General features: G+C 32.3%; 1 protein-coding gene across 1 annotated transcript in view; it reads left to right on the top strand.

Annotated features, from left to right (window-relative positions):
* VGlut (Vesicular glutamate transporter) overlaps positions 1-12,772 on the top strand; it is a 221,396-nt gene extending 208,624 nt beyond the window's left edge. Inside the window, exons 6-10 of the mRNA XM_072521257.1 lie at positions 1,456-1,729; positions 2,438-2,570; positions 2,962-3,200; positions 8,276-8,449; positions 12,094-12,772. Of these exons, the coding sequence (XP_072377358.1) occupies positions 1,456-1,729; positions 2,438-2,570; positions 2,962-3,200; positions 8,276-8,449; positions 12,094-12,363 (1,090 nt within the window). The 3' untranslated portion in view covers positions 12,364-12,772. The remainder of the gene's footprint in view (positions 1-1,455; positions 1,730-2,437; positions 2,571-2,961; positions 3,201-8,275; positions 8,450-12,093) is intronic.
* Positions 12,773-18,712: the final 5,940 nt, after the last annotated feature.

The raw sequence follows: 18,712 nt of genomic DNA, 5'->3' as shown, positions 1-18,712 counted from the left end.
TTGATGACACCGTTATCATTTGGCCCCATGGTAAAGACACATTAAATCTTTTCCTCTCCCACCTGATTGAAATACATCCTAATATTCAATTCACTTGGCCCCATGGTAAAGACACATTAAATCTTTTCCTCTCCCACCTGATTGAAATACATCCTAATATTCAATTCACTTGGCCCCATGGTAAAGACACATTAAATCTTTTCCTCTCCCACCTGATTGAAATACATTTTAATATTCAATTCACGATGGAAGTTGAGTCTAAAGCGTCTTTGCCATTCCTTGATGTTCTTATTTAGAAAAACCCACCTCACAGTTCTTCCTATTCCGTGTACCGGAAACCCACCCATTCTAACCGTTATCTCAATGCACTCTCACATCATCACCCTGCCCAACTCAATTCAGAGATCAACACTCATATTTCCCGTTCCATAAGACAAAAACATCTAAACCCCATTCCATCCAGAAAAGAAACCTTGCCGCCGGATAAAGGCAAAATGTTTCTACCTTTTATTAATGGTGTCACTGACAAGATCAGTAGAACTCTTATTCCTCTAAACATCAAAACCATCTTCACTACTTACTCCAAGTTGTCCAATCTCGTCAGATCCGTAAAAGACCAAATCCCCAATGACGACCATGGTGCCTATGAGATACCTTGTTCTAGTTGCCCACGTACATACATAGGACAGACAAACCGACGAATCCATAACCGTATTTATGAACATTCTATATTAGTCAAACATTTCGATACTACTTCAGCATTAGCCCAACATTATATTCAGACAGGCCACAAAATAGATTTCGAAAAAGCAAAAACCATCGCTTCAATCCGCTCCTTAAATCGAGAATCATTCGTCAAGCCATCGAAATTGAAAAACGGCCTAAAAGCTTAAACACGCTCGATGACGCTAAACGACTGCCGGCAACATGGCAGCTCCTACTTCAGAGACCCATCGCCCGAACCCACACCGCTCAGATCACGTCAACTCAAACCACGTCAGCGCATACCGCTATAACAGCAGGCACACAGGGTAAGACCAGTCGTCACATGACACTGAGGAGTAGGCAGATTGAGACCTTAGTGCCGGTTGACGGTTCTTGTATTTATACAGAACACGATACTGGTACGTCACGAGTGAGGGGAGTAGGCAGATTGAGACCCCGAACTCGAACGGAACCGTATCCCTCTTAATAATGGCTCCAAAATGAGTGCCGAACCGTGGAGTATCAAATTCTATCAAATTTTAATACCGGAACCAAAAATAACTCGACTATTAAAAACTAGAATATTTAGACACATTATTATTTACCAAATGAGAACCAGATCCAGTTTAAACATAAATAAACACCTGTAATAGATACAGGTTTTAATATTGACCGAATAATAAAATGAGAACCTGATTATACTAATAGAAGTTATATATTATAGTTAATTATAATTTCTTTTATTTTTAGGTATATTTCCTGGCTTTGGTTAGTTTTTGAGAAACCAACGTACCATACTTGTATAGATATCAAAGAATTAGCCTTCATAGAAAATTCCCTAGGTACTGCACACCAACACTACGTAACTCCAACTTTAACTAACACACCATGGAAATCATTCTTCACATCACTTCCTTGTTATGCCATCTTCGTAGCGAATTTCTGCAGATCGTGGAACTTTTATTTACTAGTTTTATTTCAAGCGTCATATTTTCAAGACAGTTTTCATTCAGGAATGACGGAAGTAAGTTTTGGTTTTAAATAAGATTTTAGAATTGTATCCAAACCAGTAAGTATGGTTATCGCTATTCAGAAAATGCAGTCTATGACATTGTCAAGAGATATCAGAAGATATAAGTTGACTATTTCTAATAAAAGTGTGGAGCAAGTCAATAGAAATCTAAAACATCACAAACACTTCAACCGGCTTAGGAATAAAAATGTAAACGAAGAAAGCTAGAAAGATATAAACTCCTCCTGGATCAGAATAAGAGAAAATATTGAAGCAATAACAACAGACAAAATGGTAACAGAAACGTGTGACCTCATGATCATTGGTTTGATGATGAATGCAACAATGTAACAAGAGAAAAAATAAAGCATACAGAAAAATGCTTACCCGACGAACTAAAACAACTGTAGAGCATTAACAGACAAAGAAAAGAAAAGAAAAAAGGATACATCAAAAGAAAGAAACCAAATGGCTTAAACAAAGAACTTAAATATATATAGAAACCCTTGCCAGAGAGAAAGAATTCAGGACATTTTATAAGACAGTTAACATCAATGGAAAATAATTCAAGGCAACTACAAACCAATGCAGAAGTCTGAATAGCAACCTCTTAATAACAAGGAAAGATTGAATATAATTATTAACATTAATTAAATTTATTTTATGTTATTATTTTATAATAAACTACATAAATATTTATAATTTGATCTTATTTTGTAGAACGCTTTGTTGGGAGCATTACCACATTTGTTGATGACTGGAATTGTGCCCACTGGAGGCATTTTGGCAGATCGTCTAAGAAAAAAAGGCATACTAACTACAACTCAAGTTAGAAAACTTTTTAATTGTGGAGGTAACATTTTTTTGTAGTTGTTTATAGTTCGTAACATATCTACTAGGGCGGTTCGATAAGTACTTGGCCTAAAAAAGAAAAACGAATGAATTTATTTTTAAGTTGCGATTTATTTCTCAGCTATATTTCTATAGAAGCTGTAATTCTTGGAGGTGGTCTCTCGAGATTCATATTATAATACACTTATAAAAAATATTAAAGTTAAATACGTACATAAACACTAAATACTTTTCCAAACGCCTTAGTAAGATGTAATCATGTTCAATATTTATTTTAATTCATGTATTTTGTTATTGTCTGTTGACATATTTTATATATTTTAATATTTTTTATTTTTACCATATTTAGCATTTATTTATTAACTATGATTATATAATTATATAATTTACAGGATTTGGAATGGAAGCCACGTTTTTCCTTATAATGGCCTATTCTCATACGATAACCCAAGGAATGACAGCTCTTTCAATAGGAGTTGGTTTCAGTGGATTCGCGATATCTGGCTTCAACGTCAATCACCTGGATATTGCCCCGAGATACGCCAGTATTTTGATGGGAATGTCGAACGGTATAGGAACCATAGCCGGAGCGATTGTACCATATGTAGTTCATCTTATAGTTAAACATAAGGTAAATAACTACTATACTGAAGAAAAAACATTTTTGTTCTAAAACCTTAGCTTTTAATCACCACATTATATAAGTAGACTGAAAAATTTATATGTTCCCCTATATTAGTAGGAAGTATGTCCCCCTTTATCAGAAATGTACTCTCCAACGCGTCTTTGCATTGACTTCACTAGTTTAGCACACATATTCTTGACTTTATCATCGTGGAACCATAATTTTTATCATTTGTTTTTCTTTTGTGATGCAATTTATCTTAGCTAAACATTTCTTGAGAATATGTGATAAGTTCTTAATGAAATTTAGTCTGGTGAATTACCAAGCCAAGCGTAGGCGCAAAATTTCGGGCCAATGCTTTTTAAATGCAATCATTTTTTTCGAATCCTGAGAAAACTAACAAATATTTTTGAAAAATTTAAACGCAGAATGAAAGATTAAATTATTACCGAGGGCCAAAAGTCTCTTAGAATAAACAAAAAGTTTTTTTGAATAAGATATTTAAAATTAAAAATCATACTAAATTTTCTCTTTTTTTCACCCCTGTAACTTATTAAAATAAACATTATAGAAGTTTTTAGGGACTTTCGGCCCTCAGTAATAATGTATTCTTTCATTCTGCATTTAAATTTTTTAAAAATACTTATTAGTTTTTTTAGGATTCGAAAAAAATTAATGCATTTAAAAAGCACTGGCCCGAAATTTTGCGCCTACGCTCTTAAGCACTTTTACTTCATTTTCCCGCACAAAAGACTGGACCAATTTCGAATTGTAACAAGAGGCCGAGTCATGTTCCGTAAAATGTTTTCATGGATAGAACAATATTTCTACACGCTTTCAATAGAAACTAAGCTAGCTTTCAGTGTCACTTGTTGCGAAAAAACCCTTAAAGCATCTTATATAGAATGGTATTTTATAGTCTGTTGTATATGATCTTGTTACAGAGGTTCACCGTTTAACTAAACTTAAAAGCTCTATCAACTAACTGTGGTGTTATCTAGCGCTAGCATATAATTAATGACAATTCAAGCAGTAAGTTATAGATGATACTAAATTTATTTTTAATCCGTTGAAACTATATTTTATGTTTTATAAAGTTAATATATAAAAGTGTAAAATATTCCTCATAAATCACATCCATAAAACCAAAGCACAGCTTCGCTACTAACTCCGTTTCCCTCTTTTGGTGCAACAAATCACACGTCACGGAAAAGCCACTTTAAAATAAAAAGTGATGCCCAGATTATATTTCACAAAGAGCAATGTGCCCGCCAGAGTAGAACAACCCCAACTTTTTCTGCACGGCTGCCTCTGCAAAATCGAGCTCGCTGTATCTGTATGCATGTCATTTTCGCCGTCCCGAAATGATACCATTGTTCATTGGAAGTTTATAATTCACCAGAAAGAGGCGTCCAAGCGAACCACTAAAACAGTAAAACAGAAACAGACATATTGTTAGCCAGTATTTATGTACCTATGTGTTTGATATTAAAAAATTATTGATTTAAATTATGAAGATGTATTTTAAATATAAAGTTTGAAATTAAGTCTTGAAATCCAGAATAGTAAAAAGCCAAGCGATTTGATATATCGTCGCTGTGAAATCAAACCGACATAATTGCAGAAGAGCCGTTTTTTACCAGAGAGTTTTTAGACAGATTCGAATGTAGATATAAGGATCGAATCGTTTGTAATGCCCCTTTGTCCACTTCTTCTCGATCGACGATGGTAAATACAATAAAACGTTGAAGTTGTGGAGTAAAAATTATGGTTTTATTGACAGCTACTTATAGTTACACTAAAGATGATGGTTAGGTAACTTTCTACAATAGACTGCGCTCGAATGAGCTGAAATCCCCAATTTATAATCTCACAAATAATGTATACCTCAGCACAGAGGTTATTGCTTCTATCATACTAACAAACTTTGAACTATAAGCTTGCAATGAAATTTTATCTAGACCGTAATTGTAACACTTAGGAAGTTCAATTGGAAAATATATTATTCGGCAACTTATTACGTTGTAGGTAAATGAACTAATTATTAAAATATTACACGATATGTTTTTACAATGTTTCAATTATACACGGTGAAACTATAAAATATTAAGAAGTTAAGAAAAATATGAGATTACAAATTAACATGGATGTCTTTAAGTTATAAGATTTGTGATTTTTTGAGCTTGAGAATTTTTTATTATGAGCCATCTACAGTAAATAAATATTTACAGTGTAGCAATCAGAAATTAAAGTGAATTTTTATTGAATATTAACAAATATTATGATGCTTACATATCGTCTGATGATGTCCTGTTATTGTTCAATTTAGGTTTAGATTTAAGGTTTCCAAAAAAAAATAGTAACAAAAAATGCCACATAAGAAGATTAAAATGTAAGAAAACAAAAGAGACAGTCGCACGGGTTGGGACCAAAGGAAATTGGTTAAAATCATAATGTGAAGAAATATAGTTATTGGAAGAAAAATATTAGATGTTTCAAATAGGTAAAAAGAAATAAGAATAAGACTTACTCACAATCAATTTATTCTACCACCAACAGCGGGTTTAGCATACTATAAGTTGCTATGCATCCTCAGGTCAACGGTACATGGTTAACTACATGCTGAAAATATAATAACCTGTATTAGGGTGCTATCTGGTACAGAATATATAACCCTTATGCCAATTTTATGTGTGTGATTATTAAATATGAATTTACATTGATTAAATAAAAATTAAGTGAAAAATTATTGATTCAAATTGAAATTAAATAAATATTACTTACATGCCGATACAAAGAATATTATTAAATGTTTGAGAAAACATAGTTTAAAAATCCGTTATGATAAGCTGGTGATAGGTGATTATCAGTTTTACTGCAATTATATTAGTTTTTGAAGGGAAAGATATTAAGAACTAGACTAGGAATATGTGTATTGTGTAAACTGTTTGTTGAAAGTTAAATGTGATGTTATATTATTTAAAAGTTATTGATATTTATTGAAGAGGTATATTTTGAAAATCTGTGTTATTTATTGAAATTACTTATTTAGAACAGACAGCACTGTGACAATGTAGAATAAGATAGATGTTCTATTTTTTATGTTTGGATGTGCAATTGCTCCCACTTATAATTATCAAGTTAATGAAAATTATCAATTTTGGTGTGTATTTGGACAAAAAAGAAATTATTGTGATGTCAATTAAAATTAAAAACACTAAAGGACAAACCGAACACATTCAAAAAGAAAAAACAGACATTTAATTTAAAAAAGGGAGGTATTTTGTAACACTACATCACTTGTATGCAGAAGGAACTGGCAAACAGGAATAGTTTTTGTTGTCTAATATATTTTGAGAGGTAAAATTGACACAGTTGATGTAGTTGTAGGTTAAAGTGTGACAGTTTTTTTTCTCTTTTATTAGTACTGTAAATAAGGTTAATCAACTATATGATGTAAAGTAAACATGAAAAACTTTGATATGGTGATTAAATATAATTTTTAGCACTGCCTGAAGGTCGTAGGCTGCAACGATAGTCGAATCAGTTGTTTGTCATTTTCCTTTTCTTCCATGAACAAGATATTCCAAAATATAGTTTTTATATTCCACGCCATTATGTTTGGTAGTATTTTAAATTATAAAGATAATATATAATGATAATAATTATAATATGTTATAATAATTAATATAAAGATAATAATTATAATATAGTAAAGATAAACTTATATGCAGGAGAAACAATGACGATGGTTAAAAAAGATGAAGAAGACTTAAGAATAGCAGAGAGAAAGATTATGGGAACCATACTAGGAGCAATCAGAACAGAGCAAAATGAATATCGTAGCAGAACAAATGCAGAGATTAAGAAAGAACTTAAGGAAGATATCGTAACTAAAATAAAGCAATGCAGAGTTAAATGGTTAGGTCACATTTGGCGAGCAGGAGATGAAGCAGTGACATACGCAATGATAGAATGCAATCCAGGAGGAAGAAAGAGAAGGGGAAGACCAAGGTCAAAGTGGCTGCAAAAAGTTTAAGCAGACCTCCAAAGGGCAGGAGTCAGAGAATGGAGAGGAAAAACTAGAGAAAGGAAAAAATGGAGAGATATTGTCAAGAAGATAACATAAACTAAAGAGACTGATCCACTCAAGAAATAGGATCTAGAAAGCATTCGCGGTTTAACCCTACGCTGGGGTGTATAGCCATTATATATATATATATATATATATATATATATATATATACATATATTATATATATATATATATATACATATATTATATATATATATATATATATATATATATATATATATATATATATATATATATACATATATTATATATATATATATATACATATATTATATATATATATATATATATATATATATATATATATATATATATATATATATAAAGAGAAACTTAGCATATACAAAGAAGGATATGTCTCACATGGACTGCCTTTGGTAGATTGAATAACATTTTCAAGTCTATTATTCCAGTTTGTTTAAGAAGAAAGGTTTTAGTGCGTTTTACCGATTCTTACATATGGTGCAGAAACACTGACTCTGACAAAAAGAACAATAGATAAAATAAGAGTTACACAACAAATTTACTTCTACTTCTGGGAGGTTTTTTTTTTCGAAAGTTGAACGAATTGCAATGTCGAAAAGGTCAAAGGTGTTTTACTTTTACAAAATACTGAATGTTTATGAACAAAATCTTTGTTGCAATAATAAAATCGATTTTAAAATTCTAGTCAATAAAACAATCATGTTGTTTATGTATATATATATATATATATATATATATATATATATATATATATATATATATATAATTAAAACATCGAAATTTATTTTATAAGAGTAATAAAATTAATCGGCGCATCTATAAATATAAAACACACACTTTTTAACTATAACTATCAACTTGAAACTCACAAAATGTTAAAGGCATCTACATTAAACATTTCACACCAAATAAATGAGATTTCTACCTCACAGTTAGGAGAATTTATGGATTTACCCCACTATACCTTAAACAAATGTAATATATTAATGTTATTTTTCAGAAAAAAGAAGAATGGAGAATAGTTTTTATAATATCAGCCCTTGTCCATTATTCGGGAATTATATTTTATGGGTTATTTGCCTCAGGAGAACTTCAAGAATGGGCAGACCCAAAATTTGAAGAAGAAAAGCAGTGGAATCAAATGAATGAAGCCATGCCAATTAAAAAACCACCTGTAAGTAACATTATAAATAATAATTAATATAGAGTTATAGAAATATTTGAGTAGTTGAAATAGACAATGTAATCAAAATATACTTTTAGTAGCGTAATCACCATGTTGAATGATATAACATTTTTGGTTTGATATAGACAATGTAAACCAATATTACAATAGAGCCAGAATACGAATAGACGTTGACATTCTATGCTCACTAGTAGATTTCAAATTACGGCACAGGGCGCTCAATTGATTGAGAATCGATGTGCTGTTTATTTGGATACTTTCACTATAGAAACCATACGTTAACGTTCAGCTTTGTGTAGAAATTGATCATATAATCTTAAAATGGATGAACAGTATCACAACTCGTGAAATACTACATTTATTGTTAAAATTCTCTCAACTAGAAGCAGTTGCTCACAAACCTATTATTGACTTTAAAAAGTGCAAAAGGGTGTGGCTAGCATGACAGATAATTTGATAAATAATCTAATAAGAAGAATAATTCTTATGAGAATCTAAAAAAATGGCAAAAATCACGCAACGTTTGTTTATTTAACAAATTTATAGAAACTGACTTCATTTGCCAAAAAATGCAAAAAGTGCATACGCAGTTGCATTCACGCGTGTAACTGACATCTAAAATCGCCGGTTGCTTTAAGCATTGTTTCTGAAAGAACTGTTCATTCCAAACAAAATGTGCTAATACACATTTTTTTTTCAAAAATATCTCAGCTACATTACTTGTTTAAAACATTTCTTTCTACGGCGTACAGATTCTTGGTAACTCAATGTTTTACGTCCTCGCCCCCTACGAGAGTGGTTTAACGAGGAAGCCCGGGGTAGCAGTCACAAAAGTTTTTCATCTCTTTTGGGTTTCCAAAATTGACAATATTTGATGACTGGACTGGACATTCGAGCTGTGGGTGTATAAAAGAATTCTGAAAATATCGTGGACAGAACACGTCACAAACAGAGAGGTTCTGAGAAGGATGAATAAAGAAATAGAAATTTTAAATATAATTAAAACAAGAAAATTGGAATATCTCGGACATATTAAACGTGGAGAGAAATACACCTTGCTCCAACTGATTATGCAGGGAAAGATCCAAGGAAGGAGAAGCATAGGGAGGCGTAGAATGTCATGGCTGCGCAACTGAAGAGAGTGGTATGGATGTACATCAAATGAACTTTTCAGAGCAGCCGTCTCAAAAGTCCGAATAGCTATAATGATTACCGACCTCCGCCGCGGAGATGGCACTTGAAGAAGAAGAAGATGACTGGACTAACATTTTATTATAAAAACTTTTATAATAATTATTTCATTTAGAACAGTTTAGTTACTTTACATTTCTTCGCCATTTTTTAGTCAGTAAAAAAGAAGAGTGCGAAGTCGAGTTACACATTCGTGACATACCAGTTAAGGGTTAAAACCTTGTTTTTGATGTAGAAACCTATAACAAAGATAAATGTTATAAGTAATAAGTGTTTGTCTCAAGTTAAATAACTTAAAAATCTCTTTATAGATATACAGGGCGTTTTAAAAAGGTATGTCATAAATTAAATCACGCATTCCGGAGACAAAAATAAATTGATTGAATCCAACTTACTTTAGTACAAAAGTGTACACAAAAAAGTTACAGCCCTTTGAAGTTACAAAATGAAAATTGTTTTTTTGCATTATCTCCTAAACTACTTGACATTTTGTAATAAAAATGGACACGTTACTTTCTTGGTCTGAAAGCATTTTTCATACAAAAGAAACAACAAAATCTAAGCGCACAGAAAAATTCAAGAAACAGTTTTTATTGAGTTACGGCCCTTTTCATTAACCTTAAAAAAATTACGTGCAACTAAATAAATGGTTTAAATGAATTAACAAGTACAAAAAATGTCTATAACCTCTATAAATATGATATTACAATAAATGTTCAAAATGACCCCCATTTTCTTCAATATACATTCGGTATCGTTTTAATAAGGAAAACCGAATGCGCTGAAAAATCATATTTGTCTGACGAAATTGATTTGCAGCTTCAATTATTCTAACCCTCAATTGTTGTTCGTCTTCTATTGTTACAGAATACACTTTCTCTTTGATAAACCCGCAAAAGCAAACGTCTATGGGGTTAACACCTGAACTTCTGGGTGGCCAAGAAATAGGTGTGTCACAACCCCTTCCAATCCACCGACCAGGATACTGCCTGCAAAGGTTTTCCCGGACTTCATTACTGTAATGCGGTGGAGCGCCATCTTGTAGAAACCATATATTTTGCCTTATTGCAATATTCACTTCTTCCAAATACTTTTGTAAATCGTTTGCCTAGAACTGCAAAAATTATCACCATTTAAATTGTTGGGAAGAAATACTGGGCCTATTAGATTGTTATCCACAATTCCTGCCCAAACATTAACTTTGAAAGTCCTTTGGTGATGAGTCGTTTTTTTTGGCGTGAGGATTTTCGTCGGACCAAATGTGCTCGTTATGATGATTTGTTATTCCATTTTTACTGAAGGTAGCCTCGTCGGTAAACAAAATATTTCTAATAAAATTAACATTTCGAGTGTTTTCCATTAACAACCAATCGTAAAATCCAATCCTTTTAGGATAATCTTCAACCAATAACTCTTGAACCGTTATTAAGTGATAGGGTTTAAGCAGCTGATCCTTCAAACGCCTCCAAACCCTTACGTGAGGAATATTTAGTTGAGCAGCTATTAGCCTTGTACTTGTTCCAGGGACTTCTTCAATGATTTCTAAAATGTCTTCATCAGTTGCATCCATTATTGAACTACGACTATTGCCAGCAACTTGCGGTTGGAATGTACCCGTTTCCCGTAAACGACGATCAATGGTCAGAAATAATCGTCTATCGGGTGTATTTCGATTGAGGTATTTTACTGCATAACGCCTTGCGGCTGTTGCACTATTTCCTTGACATTCACCTACGATATTCCCGATAGTTTATTGAAATCATAATTTAATCTGATCCAACTTACCCAAAGGTAAATGCATATCTGCCATTTGCTGAAATGTGTAGGCCATTGTAATATCAAAATTTTTAATATTAATCTTATTCACACAATAAATGATAGCTTCAAATTATTGACTATTATTGATGGAACTGTTTGTAATTATTGTATCCGTAGAAACTAATTGTAATTTTATGGCCAACTAGAAAAAACTAGTTTTTCGAAAAAGTGATAAGAGGCAAAAAAGTTTTAAAAATAATGTGTTAAACTAATGATGCCACAAAATTCATTTGATTTGAACGTAATCAAAAGTTTGGGGGGATTTAGGGCTGCACACACCCCTTAAAATTTTTCTGTGCGCTTAGATTTTGTTGTTTCTTCTGTATGAAAAATGTTTTCAGAAAAAGAAAGTAACGTGTCCATTTTTACTACAAAATGTCAGGTAGTTTAGGAGATAATGCAAAAAAACAATTTTTATTTTGTAACTTCAAAGGGCTGTAACTTTTTTTGTGTACACTTTTGTAAAGGTAAGTTGGATTCAATCAATTTATTTTTGTCCCCGAAATGCGTGATTTAATTTATGACATACCTTTTTGAAACACCCTGTATAGGATAAATGTCTCTTTATGTAGGATAAAATTAGTATAAGATTTTTACTTATATAATCATTTTAAATCTTTTAGCCTCAAAATGGGTTAGTTCAACGTCAATCCAGCAACGCCTCCAACTACGGTTCCGTCGAAACACCTCTTCCGCCGCGACCTCCAAGACCTCCATCACTAACATCTCAAACGTTCTCACAAGAAACAACCACCGAACCTCAGCCAGAAGCGCCGATGGTTCCCGCCGGAAACCCCTTCCGGTCATCGTCAAATCCATTCCGGCAGGAACCCGTACAACCAACGGCTCAAGATCAGTATTTACACGGCTCCATCACCGATAGAACGTATTAGATCTACATTAGTTCTGAACTTATTGAATGTTTCATTGGAAGATATATATGAATGTTTAAAAAATGTTTGATTTGGTATGTTATTGTTAAAAAAATGATTGTTTGTATAGTACACCTAAAATATGTACCTAGAACATTTTAAGTCGGTTTAAAGTTGAGTGCGCATTCTATATAGTTATATTATTTGTTCAAAAAATCAAAGAACATTATTCATATAACTTAACTTTGAACGTTTTTTAAAACAATACCTAATTTTTTTCTTTGTTTATTGAAGAATGTTAACACATTAAAAAATTTATTTGAAGTTAAACCACCACAATATCTCCTCTACGTCGATTTTACTGATTTCTACAAATAAGTTTTTCCATTGTTTTTTTTACAGTGCTACTTGTGCTATATCTTTCCATCATTTTGCCTTACAAGGTTTGTCTGTGTTTTTACTTTTTTTCCAACTGACTAGGTGCTGAACAACATCTTGTTTATTCATGTGCCTTACTCGATCTTTCTTCGGTTTTTGCCGTAAACCTCAGATATATCAGGAATTGTTACCATTGATTTGACGTATTAATATCTTTTTGAGTATTTATTATCTAGATCGTAATTGATCTTCACAAATCCTACACTAAATTTGCTATTATGTTCATCATCATCCTCCTTTTCTTCCTCATTATTATCTTCCTCATCCTCCCCTTCGTTTTGATGGTCCTCTATCATCTGTCCAATACGTATATTTCTTCTTCGTAGTCACTGTCATCACTAACACATTCTTCAATGTTGGACTGTTTTTCTAGCCCTTCTAGCATTTCCTTCTCCCTTAAATATTTGTTTGAGGGCATTTTACTCTGAAAATAAAAATAACACTTGGTCATTTTGGGTACAATTATGCCCATCGAATTTGGGGGACACTTCTTTATTAAAAAAGTAAAATTTCAATAAAATATATTCACAATTAGTAAGAAGTAACACTACTTTCAACATTGCACTTTTAACATTGCAACTTTTATTAAAACTGATATTTAAATAAACAAGTACATTTACCTCTTACCGACAATTCAATTGCCGCCATATTTCCTTTGACATTAATTTTCTTTTGGAATAAAACGATCCATGCGCTATCTGGCTACAAAACGCAGAAGTGTAGTACTTATGGAATATAAATTTCTTTAAACTAGTTTAAATTACAGATTCCTGTAGAATTATATATGCATTCAAATTATGGGAACAATTTATTGTATCCAACCTTACTGAAAGGAAGTGACATTGAGATTTGAAATATAGAGGGTTCAGATCAATTTTTAAAGTAGACTAGTGACAAGAAAAAAAGACAATTAAGGATTTGTTCAACTGTAAAAAACTTCAAAATTCAAAGATGAATTAAGTTACAAATTAGAAATCCTAGTTTATTTCCTAAGAACTTTCTGACAATATCTAATTATAAATCACCAAAGTAGAAATGCGAAGATTTCTTTGACGAAATCAAAATTCAGATTTTTGCTTTAATGCCTCTCTTACACCTTTAACATCGTCTATTTTGCCTTGAAGTTTATAGAAGGCACAGAAAAAAGCAAAAATCTGAATTTTGGTTTTGTCAAAGAAATCTTTGCATTTCTACTTTGTTGATTTATTCTTAGATGTCGCTAGGGCGTCCATATTAAAGCCATTTTATTCTTGCTTCTTTTGAGAGAAAAGATTTGATTTCACTTTTAGAGCTTCTGTACTAGTCGCTCTGATGATTCCTGGTAGGATGAAATACGTATAAGAGAATATACAGAGGCACTACTCTTAACTGTCTTTTCTTTTACTTGGGACAATATTGAAAATTGGGTGTGAATATCATTATTTTTCTTCTAGTGTCCTTGACATTTTCGAAACTGTTTCGGTTATATTCGGATTGCTTCAGTAAGTTAATTAATCTTTTATGAAATCGTTTGGCTTATCTTAGGCAAAATGAGATTAATTACATTTCTAAACTAATCTAAATCTAATCTACATTTCTACATTTCACCTGTGGTATCTAATATTTTATTTCTTCCTTAAAATTCCTAGTAAGTTTGTTAATTAGTATGAGATTCGGTCTATTATGAGCCACTCACTGGTCTGTGAGCATAGTACGGTCCCAGTATAACTTATAGTTACTATTTTTAATTATAATCAGGTAGATGGATAGTTTGGAGTACTTCCAGTTCAGTGGTAAGTTCCTGATGCAGTATCTTGTCAACTGAGCCATGCCGTTCCTTCTATTCAGTTGAATAAAGTACATAGCAATCCCTTGTAAGATTATGGATGGTTTTCTAGGTTTGGTAAAGACAATAAATACTTTTAATTTACATTGACATTCGATTCGACATGTTCTTGGTAGATATCTAGATGTTGTTTCCTAATATTCTTTAAACAATTGGTCGTAATTTAAGTGTTTAAAGAATATGAGAATATTTTTAAAACATTTGGTGCTATTAGTAAAATTTGTTAGAGAATATGTTATAAATAACTTCAAAGAGATCGAACACTACACTTTAAGGATTGTGCAAAATACTAATAAAAATGTAGAACGTAATTATATGTTTATTTTATCTTTGAAATGTTAAAAAGATTATTTAGGAAGTAAACTATCTATATATAAGTATCTTCTTTGATCTTCTTCTTCAAGTGCCATCTCTGCGGCGGAGGTCGGTAATCATCATAGCTATTCGGACTTTTGAGACGGCTGCTCTGAAAAGTTCATTTGATGTACATCCGTACCACTCTCTCAGGTTGCGCAGCCATGACATTCTACGCCTCCCTATGCTTCTCTTTCCTTGGATCTTTCCCTGCATAATCAGTTGGAGCAAGGTGTATTTCTCTCCACGTGTAATATGTCCGAGATCTTCTTTGATAATATATCTCAAATACCCCAGCTTCCGTTATTGCATGTTTTGCTCATATGTTCCAGTAAAAGTTAAAGTTCTTCCGATATTTTGGCCAACAGCGCATATTAATTCTTCAAATAAAAGATTACTTCTTCATTTTTTGCTTTATTATACTTCGTTCTTCTATTCTTATATTTACTCCCTGTTTCCAATACAAATTCAGCATTATTCACAGATATTTATTATCAATATTTTTACTTTCAAGAATGTCTTTTAGTGAGTCTTGATGTATCCTTTAAAAACTTTCTTGACGTCATATACATTGCAATGCTATAGGCTTTTTCTCTTCTTTTATACAAAATGTGCTTTTACTGTTTTAATTTAAAGTCTTTTTAAATGTATAAATACACATGCTAGAGTAAAGGGGATCGATACAACCAATTTTCCATTTAAAGAGGTGTACATTATCTTCCTTGTTGGTAACGAAATTTATAATCTTAATGTACTACAGTGAATTCCACTTAATACACTTCAGTCCATAGCTGCCAGCGGTTCAATTTTTCAATACTGTGCGATTCCAGTAATAAAATTTCCATGAACAAGAGCTCTAAAGTAATTTGGAAGCATTGACGTAAATGTAATCGTATGTTCAAACCATCCTCAATCTAGATAAAGGCATTTCTCAGTATCTCGAAGATAAAGCATTTATTTATGACAACTTATATAAGCTAATATTGACGGATTTAAGAACAGCTCTCCATAATCCTCCAATCTATTTAATCCGCTTCAACTTCCACTTTAGTCGAGGATAGTAAATAAGTCACATGAGCTGCCAATTTTCCAATACGGACATAGGATCAATCAGTAAGGAAATGTCTAGGAGTCAGAGCTAAAAAGTCATTTGAAGATATTTAGATAGAGGCGACTGATTGTGAGTTCAATTTGGGTAAAGGCAGCGATTAGAGCCTTGAAAATAACACGATTATTTCCAACAACTTGCAAAAACAAGAAACAAGCATTCAGAGTGTTACAAAAAAAGGTGCCTCAAAAAATCCTTCAAGAATAGCTCATTGGACTAGTTATGCTGTTCTCTAAACTTAATTAGTTAGTTATTTATTTAATTCATTTTATTTTTCTAATTAAGTAGTAACAATAAAGGGTGATTTTAAAAGGAGTTTACATTCTTCTTTGTGTTTTTAATTCACAGAAGGACAAGCCTGAGACCCAGAAAGCAGAGTATGCCTTTCCGAAGGCTCTTGGTGTGTTAAATACGAATCTGAGCTCCAAATTACCGAATGCACTCTAGTTTCAGAGATATCCTAACCTAAAAGTGCAAAATAGCGATTTTTGGCTATTTTTGAGATTATGTAGACCCGGTAATGTTTTCTATCCTAAAATTATAGGCATAACACCTTAAAGTATAAGTTTATCTGACTCGTTAGATTACTTTACCAACTAGTATACTTAATGCGGTTCTCTTATGTGACCGGCAGTAATCTAGCACCATTCGTACATCTCAGTGACCTTGAAAATGACAATATTTCTGCTTGAAATCTTGGTGAAATTATTTTCTTATTTCTTCGCTCAATGCACCTACATTTTCTGGAAAATAATTTAAATGAGAAAACAAAAGCATTTTTACATTTATACTTTGGAAACATTTATGTTTTAAGGTTATAACCATAGACATATAATACAGACAGACTGTTGCTTTACATGCCCATTCCCGAGTGTGACAGAGAAAACTGACCCAAAGCAGTCTATGCATCTCTGTTTAATGGACCGCGTGGCGTTCTTATTGGTCATTTACGTCACGCCTCGATAAAACACAAACCATAAGCGATAAACCTGGCCCATTAGAAAGGGATGGAAGGACAGTTTTCTCTTTCGGACTGGAGGAACGGGCCTGTATTGCAACAGTCAGTCTATTTGTATTATATGTTTAAGCCAAAAACCACTATATTTGCATTTTTAGGTTAGAATATCTTGAAAACCAGAGCCAATTTGGCAACATGAAACTTACATTTTGATTAAGTTCATAAAAGCCTCCCGAAAAGTATATTCTGATCTCTGGGTCCGAATATTCGTCAAATTTTGTTGGTCTGTGATAGTAAAAGTATTTTGTTATTTGGGTTGGTCTATAAAATAAATTAAAAGTTTTGTACAATTCTTTAAAGTGTTAGTATTCACCTTATTTATGTTAATTAATTTATTTTTTGTACTACTTAATAAAACAAATACACTATAATTACAAAAGACTAAAGAAACTTCAGAACAAGTACTTTACGCATACCATTACAGCTTATTACGCATTTACAACTATGACCTTGATTTTATTAGATGTCTTCGTGACCTTAAATTAAAATTAGATTTTTTCTTTAAAAGCTTGCAATTATGTAATATTTTTACCATTAGTTTTGTTCGTCTATAAAATAAATTGGATCTACTAATTGATCCAGCAACTGTTTACCACTTTACGTAATTGTCTGATTTAGTACATGTTCAATGTCGGATTTCTCTGAGTAGGTATAACTTTCAGTATTTTTTTTTGAGCAGTCACATGCTTGGTCTGTCTTTATTTTAAGTTTAACCGAATATGAAACAGGCTATGAACTAAGCCTTAATGTTTCATCCACAGTATTGTAGATGTATTTCAACAAACGCATCGTCGAGTTTTCGCAAAACAGGATAATGAAAGTGAGGTATCCAAAGAAAAAAATATCGAACTAGTTGCTGTTGCGTTTGAAAAGTGTAACTTTTTATAAGACAGCAAAACAAACAGCAGCTGGAGAAGTCGCTATTTTTTTAAGTCTAGAAAAGAGAAGCTAGACGATTAGGTGTCACCTAACCTTATCTGCATTCTCAGAAAGTGCAGATGAACTCAGCATAAGAAAAAATGTTTATTCAGCTGATAATAGTGTTTTGTTGGTATAAATGCATAAATATTCAGAAATGATGTGATTTTTGGCAAAAGCCAAATAAGTAAGAATTTAATCGATACCTAGTTTGTATTCCTTTTTTTTTGTTTGGTACTACAAATATTGAGGACCTTATATGGCGGAGTTAAGGAACTTTTTGGTGATGCAAATATCGTGAAAACCAATAAAATAAACCTTAAGGGGTTACGCTATGGTTACGTCCAGATATCTGGACGATGTGCAGAACGGTTTAAGGGCGATTTTAGTAAGGGAATGAAGAAGACTTTAAATGTTACGTGTACTCAGTGCTTCTAATCGGAGTAGAAACATGGATATTAAAGGCTGAAACTCTATTAAAACTTCAGGCTTTTGAGCTATGGTTATACAGAAGAATCCTGAAGATACCATGGAGAGACAAAGTCACCAATGAAGAAGTACTATGGAGGATGAATAGAACCGCGTATTTAGTCAACGTCGTGAAGTGCCGTTAGCTGCAGTACTTGGGACATATAATTAAAAATCAAGGCAGATATGAGTTACTCCAATGTATTTTGCAAGGTAAAATTGAAGGAAAAAGGGCCCCAGG

The sequence above is a fragment of the Diabrotica undecimpunctata genome, chromosome 2 (assembly GCF_040954645.1).
Source record: "Diabrotica undecimpunctata isolate CICGRU chromosome 2, icDiaUnde3, whole genome shotgun sequence".
Lineage (NCBI taxonomy): Eukaryota > Metazoa > Arthropoda > Insecta > Coleoptera > Chrysomelidae > Diabrotica > Diabrotica undecimpunctata.
Note: the sequence above shows the minus strand (reverse complement) of the source record. Positions and strands in the feature narration are given on the sequence as shown.